At 30.2% G+C, this 20957-nt stretch overlaps 1 protein-coding gene across 1 annotated transcript; it reads left to right on the top strand.

The window, feature by feature from the left end:
- Window positions 1–16790: 16790 nt before the first annotated feature.
- On the top strand, window positions 16791–20957 carry LOC112757762 (uncharacterized). The gene is made up of 2 exons (XM_025806319.1): window positions 16791–17150; window positions 20271–20957. The coding sequence occupies exons 1-2, from the start codon at window positions 16791–16793 to the stop codon at window positions 20955–20957; spliced, it is 1047 nt and encodes a 348-aa protein (XP_025662104.1).

Genomic DNA, 20957 nt, shown 5'->3' on the forward strand with positions numbered 1-20957 from the left:
CCTACTGGGACATCAATTCGAATTGGGGCATTTTCCGCTGGTATATAAGATTTAGTTATCCTCTTTGTATCAGAAAATGCATCAGGCAATTCATTTGCTATTCTCTGCAAATGTATAATCTTTTGAACTTCTAGTTCACATTGCCCTGATCGAGGATCTAAATGTATCAACAATGATGCATTCCAATTAAGTTCCTTTTAAGGAAGCTTATTCTCTCCCCCTAATGTTGGAAATTTTGATTCATCAAAATGACAATCCGCAAACCGGGTTTTAAATACATCTCCCGTTTGTATCTCAAGATACCTCACTATAGAGGGAGAATCATATCCAACATATATCCCCAATTTTCTTTGGGGTTCCATTTTGGTGCGATTAGGTGGTGTAATGGGAATATATATCACACACCCAAATATTCTTAAATGGAAAATATTTGGCTGCTGGCCAAAAGCTAATTGCATAGGAGAGAACTGATGGTAACTCGTTGGCCTCAAATGAATAAGTGCTGCGACATGTAAAATAACATGCCTCTAAACCGAGGTTGGGAGATTTGTTCTCATAAGCAAGGGTCTAGCAATCAATTGGAGGCGTTTAATAAGTGATTCTGCTAACCCATTTTGTGTGTGAACATAAGCTACTGGATGTTCAACACTTATTCCATTAGCCATACAATAAGCATCAAAAGCTTGGGAAGTAAATTCACCAGCATTATCAAGACGAATTGCTTTGATTGGATTTTCTGAAAATTGTGCTTTTAATCGAATAATTTGAGCCAGTAATCTCGCAAACGCCAGGTTGCGAGAAGATAATAAGCACACATGTGACCATCTCGAAGATGCGTCTATTAGAACCATAAAATATCTAAAAGATCCACACGGTGGATGAATAGGTCCACATATATCACCTTGAATCCTTTCTAGGAATTCAGAGGACTCAAATTCAATCTTTACTGGTGATGGCCTTAAAATTAACTTTCCTTGAGAACATGCAGCACAACAAAATTCACTAGTTTTAAGAATCTTCTGGTTCTTTAGTGAATGTCCATGAGATTTTTCAATAATTCTCCTCATCATGGTTGTTCCCGGATGACCCAATCTATCATGCCAAGTTATGAATTCATTTGGGCTAGTAAACTTCTGGTTTACAATGGCATGTGATTCAATTGCACTAATCTTGGTATAATATAACCCAGATGAAAGTGAGGGTAACTTTTCTAATATAACCTTTTTATTTAAATCATGAGTTGTGATACATAAATACTCATGATTTCTCTCATTCATTGTTTCAATATGATATCTATTTCAGCGAATATCTTTGAAACTCAACAAGTTTCTCAGAGACTTGGTAAATAATAGTGCATTATTTATTACAAATTTTGTTCCTTCGGGAAATAAAATTATAGCTCTTCCAGAGCCTTCTATCACATTGCCCGAGCCAATAATAGTTAACATACTCTTCTTTTGGCACAAGATGGGTAAAATATATAGTACTTTTAAGAATAGTGTGCGAACTTGCACTATCCGCAAGGCAAATATCTTCAGGATATGTCCTTACCATTTTTCTTCAAAACAAATGATAATAATAATAAAATGAGTAGAAGTACATACACAGTAAAATTATTCACATGAATACTTAACAAACACATACATATATCAAACTATTCCATCATTGATCAAATAGCCAATATTTCCTTCAGAATCCTTAAAGAAATTAGATACGTCATAATGAGTGGTGGAATTTTCATCATTTGAAACAAAATTTGTTTCCTTTTCTTTGTCATCCCTTTTCAAGGATGTTTGATAAAGATCAGCTAGGTGCCTTGGGGTACAACAGGTAGGTGACCAATGGCCCTTTCCACCACAACGAAATCATTTATCCTCAATTGATATACTTTGCCTATTATTTCTTTCTTTATCCCACTTCTGGTGAGATCTTTCTTATGGACATAATTTCTTTTCCTTCCATAATTTTTCTTGTTATCAAAATCTTACCATTTACCTCTTCTGGGGTTAATTGCCGCATTTACTTTTGGAAATGGGGCGGCGCCAACTGGACGCGCTTTATGAATCCTTAAAAGTAACTCATTGTTGTGTTCAGCAACAAGAAAACAAGAAATTAACTCAGAATATTTTTAAATTTTTTTTCTCGATACTGCTGCTGCAGGAGCACATTCGAGACATGGAAGGTCAAGAAAGTTTTCTCTAACATATCGGGTTTGAGAAAATATCACATGATTGTACCTTTTTTGAAAGTCTTTCCACAGATCTGCAAGATCTTTTAATGTTGGATATTCATTTTTCAATCATACTTCAAGATGACGACGAAGGAAAAATATGGCTTTATCTTTATCCTTCTGGGATATATTATTTTCAGCCTCAATGGTATCTTCAAGATCCATTGAATCAAGATAGATTTCAGCATCTAATATCTATGGTAAATAATTATTTTTAGATATATCAAAAGCATTATATTCAAGATGAAAGAGATTCGACATAATAAAAATTTGTTACCTGAAGTCTTCCTAAAACTTCGTTAGAGTTTCGTGCTGATAACGTTTTATAAAATAACTAAATAAATAAATAAGGAAGAGGTAACAAATATAAAATAAAGAAATATAAAGAGAGAGAAAGAAGTATTGCAACGTAAAAGAGAGAGCAAGAAAGTATTTTATTCCTTGTTGTTGTGTAAAAAGTCTTAACCTATACCCCTATTTATATATGTACAAGACTTTACTTTTTCAAACTATATTAAATACAATCATCCTTGAGAATGGATATCTACATAAGATGTGATAAAGCATTCTTATCACAACAACCTGATTTTATTAATCAATTCGCTAATTTTGAGCCAATTTTGTAATACAATCTCGTGTGAAGTGCGTTTTGAAGCAAAAAAAAGTTACAAAACATATGGTGTGAAGTTGGGACTTCGGAGAGATGGATAGGGTTAACATTTTTCACTTTTTTTCCTCAAAAATATTTGGTGGAGAGATAGAAATTGAAAAACTGAGACTAAGAGACAGATACTAAAAGTAATTAGAGATTGAAATAAATTTTAGTTTGTTTGATATAAAGTGAGAGACAGAAATTGAAATAAGAAAAAAATTTTAATTTAATTTGTATAAATAGTAAAATTAAAATTAATTAATAAAAATGAGGGTATTTTAGATATAAAATATTATTAAAGTTTCTGTTTCCGTTTCCAAAATTTTTAGTATCCTCACTTTTTAAAGGTACCGAAGTACTGAAATTTTGGAAAATAGAGACAAAATTTTTAATATTAATTTATGAGTCAATAAAAATGATATTGAGTGTCTCAATTTCTATCCAAGTACCTCAAAACAAACGCTACTTTAAAGTTGTAGGTGCCAGACTGCCAAGTAATGATTTATTTTCCAATAAAATAACGGTACAATTATATTTATACATAATTACATATATAATAAAGAATTAATAACAGAAAGTAGTCATTTTAAATAAATTTTAATAATATATAAAATGATCATTATTTAATTAGCTACTATAGTATTATAGTTATTTAACATTGTTATTAATACAACAACAACAAAGCCTTATCCCACTAAGTGGGGTTGGCTACATGAATCAAACGACGCCATTGTGCTATGTCATGTATCATGTCTACAGTGAGACCGTTTACATGTAGATCTCGTTTGACCACCTCATGGATGGTCTTCTTAGGTCTTCCTCTGCCTTTCGCCATTTGTCCATCTTCCATCTCATCCACCCTCCTGACTGGATGTTCTATCGGTCTTCTTCTGACATGTCCAAACTACCTAAGACGCGATTCAACCATCTTTTCCACAATGGGTGCTACTCCAACTCTCTCCCTTATATCTTCATTCCTTATTTTATCCAATTGCGTATGACCACTCATCCATCTCAACATCTTCATCTCTGCCACACTCAGCTTATGTTCGTGCTCCCCTTTAGCCGCCCAACACTCCGTACCATACAGCATAGCCGGTCTTATAGCGGTGCGATAGAATTTACCTTTAAGTTTTAAAGGCACTTTTTTGTCGCATATAAAACCAGATGCACTCCGCCATTTTGAAGGCACTTTTTTTTTCATGATTATTAATGTAATGACTTTTATTTAGTTTTAATATTTCATCACATAATATCAAATAATTTAAATTGTTATAAAAATATTTAAGTTAATACTTTTCATATATTTAATGAATATTATTTCAATAAATTTTATTTACTTTTAATATTTTATCATTAATCAAGAGTTATATTAAAATTTTAAATTTTTTGTAACCAGTTAAAATATTTTGTATTATGTGATAAAATACTGAAAATAAATAAAATTTCTTATTATTGTTGTTATCAATTAAATAATAATTATTAATTTATATATATGTATATATATATATAATGATTATTGATTAGTATTTTGGTAAAATAATAAAAAATATATATTATTATAATTTTTCAATGAAAATAAATAAATATTTTGTAATTAAAAAGGAAAAAAATTTCATTTAGATATCTGATATTTAGATATATGATACAATGGGAAGTATATACATATATATATATACTTCGGACTTATGTTATTTCCTTTCTTAAATTATTTATATCAACTCTCTCTTCATAATCATAAACTAATAGTTATATATATATATATATATATACTTCGGACTTATGTTATTTCCTTTCTTAAATTATTTATATCAACTCTCTCTTCATAATCATAAACTAATAGTTTTTAACTAATCCGTGCATGTGGTGTGATCCACAAGTTGTTAAATATTTTATATTTTATTATAATATAAGCATGTGTTTTGAAATTTAGTATGAACTATCTTGTCGCAAGTGTCTCTTTTTAATATTCTATCAAACAATCAGGGTTATATACCTAACTGATTGGCCTAATAATTAATTCCAAAAATAAGTATTATTTTAATTCTTAAAAATTAAAATTAAATTTATCTTTATCTTTATTTTTAATTTAAAATTATTCTTAACGTTTTTTTAGTATTGAAATCATCATTTTAAATAAAATATTTTTTAAATAATGAAAATATCCCCTAATCTTCTTTTGTTCTTTCTTATTCAATGAAATAAATCTTTTACTTTTTCTTTTTCTTCTTCTTCTTCTTTTTTTTTTCTTCTTCTTCATAATCGAACCATCCTGTGAATCCTTTCACTTCTTCTTCTTCTTCTTCTTAAGACTTGTTTGGGTGAGTTTCTAAGAAAAGATCTTTTTTCGAGTTGTCTTTTTTTAAAAGATCTTATGGAAAAGTAAAAGTAATTTTATGTTTGGATATCTCATACAAAAAGATCTTTTTATCTATCAATTATGTTTGGGTATAATAATATAAAAGTATTTTTATGTTTATTTATTACATGAAAAATATCTTTTTTTTAAAGAAAAAAGATCTTTTAAAAAAAGATATAAATTACAGCTTCTCAAAAAAAATATTTTTTTATTTTTTTAGTGCTTTTACTTTTACTACTAAAAATTTTCCAAACACGCTAAAAAATAAAAAAAGATATTTTTCATTGAAAAAGACCTTTTTTTAACAGAATAATAGCGTCTAAATAAGCACTTAATTAAACCATCCTTTGAATCCACTCATAATTTCCTTTTCTTCTTCCTGAGTATTATCCACTTTGAAATCCTCATTCTAATTTAGGTGCTCTTCAAAACAGTATCATTGTTGTTGTTGTTGAATGTGTTGAAAGGAAGAAACAACTATGGAAGAGATCCACTTCGACCGCGCCATCGAAGACTCTTCTGTCATTGTCGAGATTGACAGTCGCCTTTGCTTTGTCTCATCCTCGCCTCGCCTCGCTATCGAAGGACATTCTCTCCGTCATTAATGCCCTCCTCTTCGGCGTCGGTCGCGGCGTTCCCACCGTCGTCACCATGTACCTTGACGGCTGTCAATGGCCTTCTCTGACGACAACCGTGGCAGAGTAAGCCGACAATCTTGCTGTCTCTATTTCGTTTTGTATCTCATTTGTTTTGTTTTGTAATTGATGAAATTTTTCATTTTTTAAAAAAAAAAGCTGAATAATTTGTTGTTGTTGTGGTTGGATTTGAAGGATTTTGAAGCATTGGTGGCGTTGGTGAACATTGAGACTGAGCTTTTCTACTTCTCTGTTCACATTTGTAGGAATTTTCTTGGTTCTAGAACTCATTTTTCTTTCTTCTTTGTTGTTGATAATAAATTTTTAAATTTAAATATTATGTTATGTTGTTGTTGATGGATTGAAATGAATAGATATGAGAAGAGGAATAGCTAGTAATTGGTGGGAATAAGGGTGGTGATAGTGGTGGTAAACGGTGGAATTAAAGTAAAAAAAAAAAATATAAAGGTATTTTTGTCTAAAAGAAGTCAAAAGGACTATTTTAGCACCAAATAAAATATTGAGAACGATTTTAAATTAAAAAATAAGATCAGGGACAAATTTGATTTTGACCCTGAATCTTAGAGACCAAAATAATACTTATTTCTTAATTTAATGATCTATTTAAATAAATATCGGAGGTTCAAATTACATTTTATATATATAATAATTAATTGGCCAACAAACCTTTAAACAAAGTTTCGATCTACAAACTTATTGTTAGAGGAACTTTATTTCCGTTTAGTTTAATATACACGTGGATAAGAAAACAATGATTTGGTACCCTCATTATTTTGGATAACGACTAAGGTGGAAATTAACAATATTTTTAAGAATAATGTTATATGTACAAAATTTTTTTTTGAACCAAATCTAATCAAATTGAATACTAAAATTTATGTGAGTGGGTTAGTAAGAGTGATGAGAATAATTTGTTAATATTAAACTAATTTAATTAAAATTGGCTGACAAAAAAATTTGTACATCTAGTATTTTTATTTTTTTAAATAAAAAAAATTATTATTAAAAAATGAGGTGTCCTTATTTGGCTATAAATTAATCAAATCTTAATTTTATCACATTGTCCAAAAAAATACTAATGAGGAGTTAGAAGTTGAAGCCATGTTTAAGTCTAAGGATTGATCCTCTCTTCCAGTAAAGGATTGCTCTTTCAATCCTCATATTTATAGATGGCTTTAATCTCTAACTCTCATTGGCATATCTATGAACAATATGGTAAAATTAGAATTTGATCAATTTAAGATTAAATAAGAACGCTCTAGTTTTTAATAATAATTTTATTATTAAAAAAATTTGCTAATTTTCACCTGAGTTACTCAAAATAATGATAAAAAATACTACAATTACCGGATTTTTTAGCCACGTGTATACTAAACTAAACAAAAATAAAACTCCTTTAATAACAGATTAGTTTTGTTCATTATTAATCATTTTGGTGTATATATTAAAATTTTAAGGTGGCTACTTTAATAAAGATTTAATAATTGTCATCATGTAAAAATATATTATTTTGACTATTAGATGATAGATTGTAGGGCTTGATTTTATTTGAAGTAAAAGTGTTATTTTTATTTAAAGTGTTGTAAAATAAATAAATTACATTTTTTAAATAAAGATCATCATGAAAAGATGTTTTTAACATCTTCATAAAAGTAGCGGCCAAATTTTAGTTCTATCATGTATATTTTTATGATTTTAAAAATCTTTCACGTGTATTTTTATTCATTAATAATTCTTAATTTTATTATTTGCAAGTGATGAATAACTATAATTATTATAGTATAAATCACTAATACTAATTAAAAATATAATTACTTCTCTTTTTAATCAAAGATAGGTATTATTTCATTGAAAATAAAAAGTTGGTCCATATTTAGACAACACATATATCAGATGGAGTCTCTCAAACAAAACAAAGAAACAAGCTCATTCAAGAAATGTCTAAGAAAGAAAGAAGGAAGCAGAAGAAACGAAAACTTCTCAGTTCTCAAAATGGATAATGAGAGCAATTCATTAACTCTATAGCCAAACTACCCGCCTGAGCCAGAATTTTTTCAAGGGTTAAACATTTACTCTCAAACAATTGCAGATTTTGAGCTAACCATATCTCCCAAAGCGTGAAAGTAAACTGAGTTAGCAGTCGATTATTGTGCGACTTCGATTTGATAAAGGTGAAGCTTAATTTAAGCCATTTTTATAGAGGTTGATTTTGCGAGTTCATTGAGATGAGTTGTTGTCCAAACTTAAGATAAAGGTTTTAGATTTTATAATAGAAAAGAAACTAAATTGAACATATAAATTAAATTTGGACCTAATTTGATCAAATTAAAATTGTATTCAATCCGTCAAGGACGAATTTCGATTCACAATTTTTAATTTCAGAATTAATTTAGTTATTTACGAAAGTTACAATATTATTCAATATGCACAAAAAAAAATTCAAAGACTAAATTTATTATTACCTCTATTTTAAAAAATTAATTAGATTTAACTAACATGTATTCTAAATACACACGATAGTGAAAGATCTTAAATTTTTCTTTTAATAAATATAAAACAAATACATCAAAAATTTAAATTTTTTGTATTTTTAATAAAAATGTTCTTAATTTATAATATTAACATATGCTCTTAGAAGAGATAAGTATTATTTTGATTTTTAAGATTTAGAGTCAAAATTAAAATCGTCTTTAACGTTTTTTTTATTTAAAATGGTCTCTAATATTATATTTAATATTAAAATCATCCTTTTTAATACAATACTTTTTTAAATGATATAAATACTCCTTTGTCATAACTACCACACTATTGTCTTTCTCTCCATAGTCACCCGTCACTACACCTACGGACGGATCTAGAAATATTATCATGGGGCCAATAATATATATAATATTAAAAAAATACGTAAATAAATTATAATGTAAGATGCATTACAAAAATATATTGATAGAGAATATATATTTAAAGTACAAAAAAATATGTGTACTTTTTACTAACGAAGTGGTACCCGTTGATTCTTCATATCATAAAATTCATCGATAATAGAATCCATGTCAAATCTTTCAGCAATCTTCTTCTCAATGTAAATTAAAAGACAATTAGTAAGAAATTCATCTTTCATTTTGTTTCTAAGTCTATTCTATACAATATTCGTAGCTGAAAAATATCTCTTAATTGTAGCAGTTGAAACGGGAAGAGTTAATACCAAACGAATCAAACGATCAATTAAAGGATATGTTAAAGACTTTCCTATCTTCGTTAATCTTTGACATAACTCCAAAATTGTGTACAAGTTAGTTAATTCAACATGATTAGGAACATCAAGTTCATAATGTTGAGCTTGCATTCTAATGTGAAATTTCTCTTAGTCACTGAAGTCATCTGGATAAAACCGTTCTACTAATTCACATATTTTGTTGATACTGAAGAACTTATAATTATCTCTGAGATCTAAAGTTGAACTTAAAGTAAGCAATTCTATCATATTATCATTGAATCTTCCATTAAACTCTTACAATTGTGTATCAATTACAACTAGAAATAAATTAACATGGTAATAATGATGCTCCACTGAAAATTGGTCAACAATTTTGCAAGTTCGGCCTCTTCTAGGAATATGCAATGCATTCATATCAAGAACTTCAACTTCATGTTTCTCACAAAATAATATAACTTCTTTTATGAAAGCCTCCTAACTTGATTCTCTCATTCTTTGGATTAAAGTCTTGGTAGTAAAAATCAGAGTTAAAGCATTCAATATGTCTTGATTTTTTCGTTGCAAAATTTGACAAAAATCATGACTAACTTCCAAAATATTTCTCATCAAATGCAAAATAAAGACAAATTCAAAGCATGTGATAGCATTATAAGCAGCACTAGTATCACCACGAGTGAAAAAATTACCTTCTTCAGTACTTTTTTCAAGAACTTCACAAGTAGTATCAAACATGTATAGCAAGCTACGTACAAAATTTAAATGAGACACTAGTATATTCAATTCTTTGCAAAGTACCAATTTGATTAAGTCCACTATCTGTCACAATTTGATCATTGGCAATTAAGTTTGCAACATTATTTGCTTGAGTAACCCTTAACTGATCATGATGTTTAGGAGAAACAGTCACAACATTCACAATTAATGTAAGTTTTGAAAAGAATTGATGAACATAGTAAACTTCTTTGACTACATAAACAAGTGCTAATTGTAACCGATGAGCAAGACAATGAATATAATAAGTAAAAGGGCAATCTTTCAAAAATAGAGCTTGCAATCCATTCCATTCACCACTTATATTACTAGCTCCATTATACCCTTGTCCCCAAAGATTTTGAACATCAAGATTATGACGAGAAAGAACTGATGAAATTTTTATTTTCAATGTCAAAGAACACGTATCAGAAACATGTATAAGATCAAAAAATCTTTCTTAAACACAACTGTGTTTGTCTACAAATCTCAAAACCACAGACATTTGTTCTCGCTTTGACTCATTCCTTACTTCATCAATAATTATACAAAATTTAGAAACACCAATTTCTTCTCGAATTATTGCACGCACTTTTCTAGCAAAGATATGCAATATATATCTTTTTGAACATCGGAAGATATATATTGAGCTTTTTCAGGAGCATTTTCAAAGACAACATTATTAACATTCTGATTACAGGAAGGTAAAAGCTTAATTAACTCAATAAAACTTCTCCTATTCAAAGATCCAGAACTTTCATCGTTGCCTCTAAATGCACATGCTTAAAATGTAAGCCATTGAATAGCATCAATAGATGTCTTCAACCTTAAGTGGTTATTTGCAATAGTTTCATCACTATGCCTATCAAGAACTTTGTCTATATGTTTAGATTGAGCCATTAAATCATCACAAGATTTCGCACATAAATTATGGGAAGAATTAGAAATAGAACCCTTGTAACATACAAATGCATAATTCACTCTATTGTTTACTTTCTTCTAATTACTAAATTCTAACTCTTAAAATGCAATTTTTTCTCATTGGAGCACCATAATGTTTATCAAACAAGTAGTAAGGCAAACAATAAGCAGCATCTTTTTCTGGTGAATATTCTAACCAACTTGAAAAGTTTTCAAACCAAGAAGATTGAAAATATCGACGGTGTGATTGTTATTACCAAAAGCTGGATAGCTAATATTTGTTAGTTGGTATGACCCAACTATTATGTATATTTTACAAATCTTATCACATTCATTAACTTTATATTGTCAAATTGGACGTCGCTTTCCTGGATCCCTTTCTAGTAAAGAGATATCAACATCTCTTTCTAATCTTGAAACTTTGGTTTCATGTTGATGTGTATTTTGAGTAAGATTAGAGAGCTCACTTAGTTGAACTTCTTGTGAAATAAGATTAGAGGGTTGATTTGTTTAAACTCCAACATTATCAGTAACTTTACTTTCTCATCATAAAATGTTCTAGTTTCGTTTTACTTGAAAAGAAAGAGAATTTAAATAATTATATACTCATATGAATAAACAAAGTCTAAATATTTTTTATTAATTAAATATCAATAACAATATTTTTCATTAAGTCATAATCAATTTTACTTAAAAGAAAGAATAAATCTTAAAGATGGATAAGCCATTTATCTATGTGAACACAACAAAAATAAAATTATATTATTTTACAGTAAAAAATATGATTTGTTAATTAATAATTCTATACAATTATATAAAAGAAATAAAAAATAGAGTAAGTAGTAAGTATCTTTGTTTTAATTGATATAATAATATGATTGAAGACTTGTGACAAAGTGAAGGTGTGCTATGGCTCCAAAAGAAGACCAAGCATCAAAAGGAACAAAAATATGAAGAAAGTGTTTTTAGGGATTTAAAAAATTTTTAAAAATCATTATATTTTATTTGAGTTAGGCTTCTTAATTCTGATTACAATTTTTTTTTAAAAGTTGGGGTCTAGCCTCCACTTGTCTCCATGTATCCATCCCTGCCACCACCAATAATACTACACTTTAAATCCTTTAAATTCAACAACAACAATAATAAAAGATAAAGATAGTCTAACTTCAAAAATCATTAAACCCTAATTTGAAATTATTGAAAATCCTAATTTAAAATTGTTAAACTCTAACTTCAAAAATTAGGAACTTGAATCTTAATTTGCCTGTGATGGCGGTGATGGTAAGTTGCATGGTGGTGATGGCTAGAGATGACAATGGGGCGGGTAGTTAGGGGCAGATTTTTACTCTACTCGACCCCGTCTTACTCTAAACTCGCATAGAATTCGCTCGCATTCCTACCTATGGATAGTAAAAAGTTGAACCCTATCCCGCTCCTGCAGGTATCCGTCCAGCCCCTACAATTATTAAAATCTGTAAAATAAAATTAAATTTCAAAATTTATATAACAATAATCACATACATAATATAAATTAAAATAAAAACATAAATATGATACAATACAATTAATTATTTTACTAATTATTTTACATATATTACATATATTATATATTAAAATTATATATATTATATATATATGGGAGCAGGTATTACCTAAATCCGACCTCGCTCATCCCACCCAAGATCTTGCCTCTGCTAAAAACCTGCACTGCACCGGAGCAGGTAATTACTTGCTCCGAACAGATAGGCAGAAGGTATTCATGGGTTCGAGTAGTATATATATATATATATATATATATATATATATATATATATATATATATTGTCATCCCTAGTGGTGGCAGTGAAGATAGACAGTGGCAACGGCAGTAAATATGGACAACGATGGTTGTAACGGTCCACATTTTTTAAAATCTAAATATAAATAAGTTATAATTTATTTTATTAATTGGAGTTCCTTATTTTTAAAAATTATTTTATTAAAAATAACTAAATTAATTTTATAAATATTTGAGTTCAATTAAATTCATATTCTTATATATATTTTTATTATGATAAAATATTTTACATAATTAAAAGTATAATTTTAGTAATTTATAAATAATAAAAATTATATATACATTTTCATTAAAGTAATTGATATTTTTAATTTAAAAAATAAAGTTTAGTTAATAATATTATTATCGAGCTAGATATCCGCCAATATGAGTAAATATCAGTACTTTTCGGTAAACTTAGCTTTATTAATACTTCATTATATATCTTTTATCGTTATGTTACTAATATCATTTATATTAATTAGTAACTCATATATATTATTACTTGTGTTTTGATATATCCAATTTTTATAGTTGTCCGTTTAAAATATTTATAACTTGAACCGCTAACTCAACAGCTTTATAACCTGAGACGTGGCTCTTGCATGACACCCACCTCCCATGTGTCACCAAACCAACTAAATCATTATTATTACCATTAACATGCACGCCTGATTTGAAATGAAAATGATGATGATTAATGGTAATAATAATGATTTAGTTGGTTTGGTGACACATGGGAGGTGGGTGTCATGCAAGAGCTACGTCTCAGGTTGTTGAGTTAGCGATTCAAGTTATAAATATTTTAAACGGACAACTATAAAAATTGGATATATCAAAACACAAGTAATAATATATATGAGTTACTAATATAAGATAGCATTTGTTTTGAGGTACTGAGACAGAGAGTGAGAGACTAAGATTTAGTATCGTGTTTGTTAGTTCAGAGACTGGTACTAAAATTTCTGTCTCTGTCTCTAAAATTTCAGTATTTTAGTACTTCCAAAAAGTAGGGACACAAGAGACTGAAATTTTTAGAGATAGAGACTGAAACTTTAATAACATTTTATACTTAAAATAATTTTATTTCAATTAATTAATTCTAATTTTACCCTTTGTGCAAATTAAATTAGAGTTTCATTCTTGTTTCAATTCCTGTCTCCCATTTTGTACCAAACAAAATACTGAGATTTATTTCAATCCTGTCTCTTAGTCTCTGTCTCTCAGTCTCAGTCTTTCCGTCTCTGTCTCTCCACCAAACGCTATCTAAATAACATTAGTAATCCAGTAAAAGTGTTCGTATCTTCCTCCTCTACACATTGGTATCACTTTTGTTCGGTAGAAGTCGACGGTGACGTAGCTCCCCTTTCCCTTGAGTTCGGTCAATTGGAGTTCTAGGAGGTACATGCGATTTCTGATGTTTTCTTCTTCAGCAGCTCGGTCAGAAAGCTTCTCCAGAGTTTTCTTTGTTTTGATTTCATATGGAGGTAGGGTTCGGTAACTTTATAATAATTAAATGTGAATTTGATAAGTGAATGTTGATTTGGTTGATTATTGTTTGAGTTTGAATGAGTTTATGTTGAATTATTGTTGTTGTTTGTGATTTATAGGTTTGGCTATGAGGAACAACTCAACTGGGATTATTTTGATGATTTTGGGACTGTCGTGATGTGGTATTTTGAGGAAATTGAAGAGATTTGGTAGTTGAAAGATTAAATTAAAAGCTGTGAAAAATCAGTAACCGGAAAACTCGAAAACAAATTAAAATACAAGTAATATTTTGAAAGGAAAAGGTTAAGGATTTCAGTTTTAGTATAAAAGAAAGATTAGTAATTACATTTTATTTTTAAATGTTTATATTATATTCATAATAAAAATTATTTAAAAATCCTAATGAATTTTAAACTCAAAGTATCATAAAAACTTAATTTAATTACTTTTAAGAGAATTAGTTTTTTTAAAATAAAATAATAAATCATGAATAACTCATTATTTAATTTTTCAAAAATTCGGGGTATATGTTATATCCCACGCACCTTATAAAAATTTTTCCCTTAAAAATTGTTATATTGGAACAAATATAAACTCAAACTAAAGAAAATAAGGTCCGCGAAGAGAAGTACAAGAATAACAAAGATAATGTTTGGAAGAGGTCAGGTAGGCAATTAGATTTACAAGCCAACAGAGGTACACAGGAACGATAAGGTTTGGTTGAAAAAAATAATCAAATCAAAATTTAAGAAAATCTAAAGCAAGAATTCCAATGAAGATAATGAAAGAAGAGATGGCACGAGTTCATCTAGCACGAATAAAGAGTATATGTCAAAACAAATCCTTAAAATATAACTTCTAATGTTCTCAAACCCCGTGATTCGCATAACCTATTATTTTTATCTTGTCTATGATAATCCATTAGTATTTTCGTGCACATAAATCATCATTATTAAGCTGGCCAGGCCTAATATCATGAGAAACGCAACGGTCGACGAACAGCATTAATCAATAGACAATCATGCATTTGAAACTCAAATTTTTGTTACTAGGACAAGTTCTACTGCATGATAGATACCAGAGTATGCAGTGAAGCACAGTCAGTCTATTCACAAAGCTCTAACACAATGACGGATTGACGAGGGGCCTAAGGTGGCCATGGTCTCCCCCAAAATTTTTCAAAAAAATTAGTAAATAGTAATAATTAATAATATTAAATATCTTTTATATATAATATTAGAAAAAAAATATAAATTACAGAATTTTATAAATTAAAGTAACTAAAAACTGCACTATGTATTGGATATTTGGATTATTGTTGCTCTTATTAACAAATAGTCCATTCTAACAATTAATAAAAGTGGTTCTGTTATACTAGCTCAATAGACAGTATCCCATATTATTAATTAAAGTAACACTAGTACATCTTTCAAATTCAGCGCCACTTTTCTCTCTCTTTTAGTGGCTCTCATTTGTGCATACTTTTGGCCTTCTACTCTTCTCATTCTAATTTTCTTTCCATACTAAAACAAGACATATGAAGAAAAATCATTGAAAATTTGAAGTGAACAGCGAAATATTAATCATTGAATGCACAACAAAGATTCAAAGAGGTATATCTCATTTTTTTTAAGTTAATAACAATGTTAAGTATTATTTACATTATTTATTTAAAATAATTAATTTATTTTTTTATAATGGACAGTGTTCAAAGATTGAAGTGAGGGCAAAATTCAATAGAGTTATTTTTGGGTGAGACTTGGAACAAAAAATAATCAGGTAAATCAATAACTTTATTTTTGGTTATTATATATTTGTGTTTCTAAAATTAGTTGTTATTGCTCAATAGATTTAATATTTTTTTTTAAAAAAATAACATATATGCAATTATTTTTTTTTTGTTAGATAGTTCAAGTTAATTTAAAAATGTCAAAGATGAAAACAATTCACTCATTTTTCAAGAGAAAAGAGAGAATATATGATGAACAAAATTCAGCTTCAGATTCTTTGACTAATGTTCAAAATATTATTGAACAACCTAAGATACACCCTGTGACACAACTTGTTGAGCAAGATATTCAACCCCCTGCTTCCAAAATAACAAGGACTGAAATAGATCAAGTTAATATTGATACATTGATGTGTGATCCCGGAAAGCGTCCGCAAATTTGGAATTATCCTATCAATCAACAAGATGAAATCCGTAGAGCATACATAAAGTTTAGACTATATCAATTTATTATGGATGAGTACCCTCTTTCTGGTCTAGAAAGTCATCCTCGTCGTTTCAAAGCTCATTGGTTTAAGAGTTTTTCTTGGCTAGAATATTCGCCAGAAGTGGATGCTGCATTTTGTCTTCCATGTTATTTATTTTCTAGAAAATCAAGTCCATTCATATCAGGAGGATTTTGCAATTGGAAAAAAAGTGAATAATGGAAAGGATTATGCATTTTTATGTTATGTGGGTAAATCTCTTAATTCTCCTCATAATATTGCTATTAAGTCTTGTAAAGATTTGCTTAATCAATTATGTCACACTGACAAAGTATTGACTAAGCAAAGCTCACAACAAGTTTTAAGCAATAGATTGCGTCTTAAAGCCTCTATTGATACTGTCAGACGGTTAACGTTTCAAGCTTGTGCTTTTAGGGAGCATGACGAGAGTCATGAGTCTCAGAATCGATAAAATTTTCTTGAAATGTTAAAATTATTAGCTTCTTACAATAAAGAAGTAGATGCAGTTGTCTTGGAGAATGCTCCTCAAAATGCAATATACACATCACCTTCTATTCAAAAAGAAATTCTACATGTTTTTGCTAGAAAGGTGCAAAATGAAGTTCGCAATGAGATTGGTAATGCAAAGTTTTGTTTGATTGTTGATGAAGCTAGAGATGAATCTAAAAGAGAACAAATGGCACTTGTTGTTAGATTTGTTGACAAGCATGAATTTGTCAAAGAAAGGCTAATAGATGTTGTTCATGTCAAAGATACTACTTCTACTACTCTAAAACAAGAGATTTGTTCTGCATTATCTCATCATAATCTCAACATTCAAAATGTTTGAGGTCAAGGGTATGACGGGGCTAGTAATATGTAACACCCTACTACACAAAGTATTACACCTAGGATGTAACACAGAGGTGGTGAGGCGCTACGACCTCTAAAATAAAATGTGTACATATAATAGCAGAAGGAATATAATAAACTAGGAGCCTTGGAAAATGGGTAAAACAAAAATCACGAAATAAAATCGCAACGCTCAAGGAACGAGTTAACTTGCGTGCTAAGAAACCATAACTATTAAACATAAGATAACAAAAGTAAGAATAGAGTGCCAAAGATACAAAATAACAAGCTCCTAACTCAGCCCGCGAAGTCAAGGCTGGCCGGAGAATATTTACATATATATATACATATCCAAAACTCAAATGTACATAAACAAATCATGTCTCTCCATAAACCTCTAAGAGGATCAAAAAGAACAAGTTATGTGGAGAGTAAGCTAAGTACATACATATACATCACTGTACAACAAAAATAACCCGGTAATCACTTCGCTCCAGGAGCTCAGACGCCTAACAAGACGCCTCTCAACTTGCATCTGAAAAACAACAACATAGTATGGAATGAGAACCAGAGGTTCTCAGTATGGTAAAGGTGTCACACACATAATAGTTAAGGTCCTGGGAATGCCAGAGGCAATTCTAGAATACCGACACTTGGATTATAGAGCTTAAAGTATTAAACAGAAGGCATAAAAGGTGGTTTTCTAAGAGTACCTAAACTTGACTTAACTTAACCTTAAATCTAAGTCTCATACCGGCATTCCTCCATACCTCCAACTCTATCATGCATTTTCACCGACAGATAGACAGATAAAGGCAAACACAAGAAGGTTACAATTACTGCAGGTAACAAATACACATTTAACATGGCAAGTACATATAGGCACACCCAATTAAAGCACAAAGTAATATGCATATGATGCATGCCTGTCCTATGGCTGATGAGACTCATCTGTCGGTTATCCAGCCAACCCGACAAGTCTAAATTGAACTTAGATTGTCCCTCGACGTGCATCCCCAAGAGTCTATGCATAAATTTTTCTCAAATAATCGATATTGCTCAATGGGGGTAACATTCCCGGGAATTTATATAGTGCCCGGTCACACTTACGTCGTAGGATCAACAGAGTATCGAGTTTTCAACCTGGTACACGTGGTGGCAAGCCACGACACTTTATCCAGAGAATCTCGTATCTCAAATCATTAAATCATTCAAGCCAATTTCATACATAATCTTTCATCAGAACATCCAGTCAAGTATCATATATGACTTATCCATAACCTCTCATAATCAATTCATCACTTTTCAACTTTACTTCATCTTCAAGTTATCCTCATTTCCTAGCTTCATCAGATCATCAAGTTTAACACTATTATTTATGACCAATGGAATGAAAAATAGAGGTTTTGTAATTTGAAATAGGTTTTAAAAACTTTAAAATCATGTTTGATGGAAAAGGTGCCACGCGTACGCGTGGAATTATAAAAACGCAGCTCGCGCGCGCGTCCCTCGTCATGCGTACGCGTAGGTGAAATCTTCATGTCACGCGTACGTGTGGGTGTACATCTTTAAAAAAAATATAATCAGCACAAGCTGCAGAATTGTTTCATAAACTAGTTTTGAGTTCAATTCTTCCAACAATCATAACTTCTTTGATTTAAAATATTTCTCACCCGTTCTTCGAATGGCATAAACATCACAAACCCAATTTTCATTTCAAAACAAGTTAGGAGCAAATTGAGGATTCGAAAGCCAAGTTATGCCTCGCCAAAGTTCGGCCAAAAACCAACTTTTGTAACTTACAATACCTCTTTTTCATTCAAAATAAATTCTCATTTTACCAATACCATAACTTGTACATGCTAGCACCAAAAGGTCCTTCTTCCTCGACACCATAACCACCATAACAATCACACTCTACACCAACAATAAATACATATACATATGCCAAATCCACCATAAAAAACTACATACTTACATGCCAAAACCCACAACCAACCATAGTTCATAAATTACTTACTTGTATTCTCTAAACAATGATTAACAACATCCTCAAAACAGTGATTAATAACATTTCAGTCCTTCAATTAATCAGCATCACATCAATCCATGTTTAACGACAAAACACTAAATCATAATATACATATACGTTCCAACTTATCCTACGGTCATCTAGCCTAAGTTTTCAGAGAACCTTACATATTAAATGCAAGAAACCTAAACCATACCTTGGCAGATTCTCACGCAACGACCAAATCAATTTATTTAAAACCAATGCAGCTCCTCAAAATTCAACAAACTCTAAGCTCAGCTTCCTCCAAGTTCCAATATTCACAATTTCAAGCTCCAATTATTTATTCTCAACCTAATACACATTTATAACACATATATACCTAATTTAATACTCAAAGCTCAAATTTAATGAAATTAAAATAGAATTATCATATCCTCACCTTACCCAAGCTTCACATAAGTAAGGGTGAACGTTTTCCTCAAGCTAATTGGATCCTAAAATATTAGAAGTTAAAGAAATTCAACTTCCCTTCCTATATTTCGAAAATTGGGGGAAAAGAGTGGCTGAGAATATTTAAGGGCTTACCTATATGAAATTGTTCTGGTAGAAATGTAAAGCTCAACGCGGTGGACGCGTGGTCACAAACGATGCGGCGATCGGAGCTCAAATCGGGAAGTTACGGCACCTTGAACTTGGAACGAGGGTTCGGGCCCTTTTCTTCTTTTCCCTGGACGCAAGGCTTCAGCGTTCTGCTGAAAATGAAGAAGAGAAGAACGTGGGGTTTATTTTAAATGGCTGGCCCAGTTGGGCCCACGGCCCGGTTTGGGTCTGGTTCAACTGGTTCGACCCATTCGATCCAATCTTGGACCATTTTCTTCGAAATTAGTGTCAAAATTCTCGTTTCGATGAGCTCTATCCTAATTTAATATTATTTTTGTACTTCTAATCTTCTTTATTAAAACTAATTTATCAACTAATTATTTACTATTTTAACGGAGTTTACATAATATGCGTAGAGAGTGGAAATGGTTACAAGCTTTAATTATTCAAGAATGTCCTTATGCATATTATGTTCATTGCTTTTCTCATCAATTACAGCTAGCTCTTGTTGCTGCGGCTAAAGAAGTTGTTGATGTTCATGCTTTTTTCCAAAGTTTGAGTAATGTTATCAATGTTGTGTGCTCTTCTTGCAAACGCAGTGATGAATTACGATTTGCTTATGCAACTGAAATTTCTCATTTAGTTGCAACTAATCAAATTGAAACAAAAAAGGGAGCAAATCAAATTGGCACATTAAAAAGATCAGGAGATACCAAGTGGAGCTCTCACTTCAACTCAATTTGTAGCCTTTTACGTATGTTTGGAGCAACAACTTCAGTTCTGGAAGATTTGGTTACTAATGGATCTACATATTATCAACGTGGTGATGCTACTTATGCTCTGAAATCTTTATTATCATTTGGTTTTGTTTTTATTTTGCATATGATGAAAGAAATTATGGGAATCACTGATAAATTTTGTCAAGCATTGCAACAAAAATCTCAAGACACTTTGAATGCTATGCATCTAGTTTCTAGTACAAAGTCAATGATTCAACAGTTAAGAGATAGTAGTTGGGGAGCACTTTTGGAGAAAGTTAGTTCTTTCTGCAATGATCATGCTATTCAGATACCTGATATGGGAGCTTTTTTTAGTGACATAATTTGGTCTCGTCGTAAAAAGGATGTTGTCACTGTTGAACACCACTACCGTGTTGACATTTTTACTAGCGTGATAGATTTTTAA

Source organism: Arachis hypogaea, chromosome 6 (genome assembly GCF_003086295.3).
Source record: "Arachis hypogaea cultivar Tifrunner chromosome 6, arahy.Tifrunner.gnm2.J5K5, whole genome shotgun sequence".
In the NCBI taxonomy this organism is placed as follows: Eukaryota; Viridiplantae; Streptophyta; class Magnoliopsida; order Fabales; family Fabaceae; genus Arachis; species Arachis hypogaea.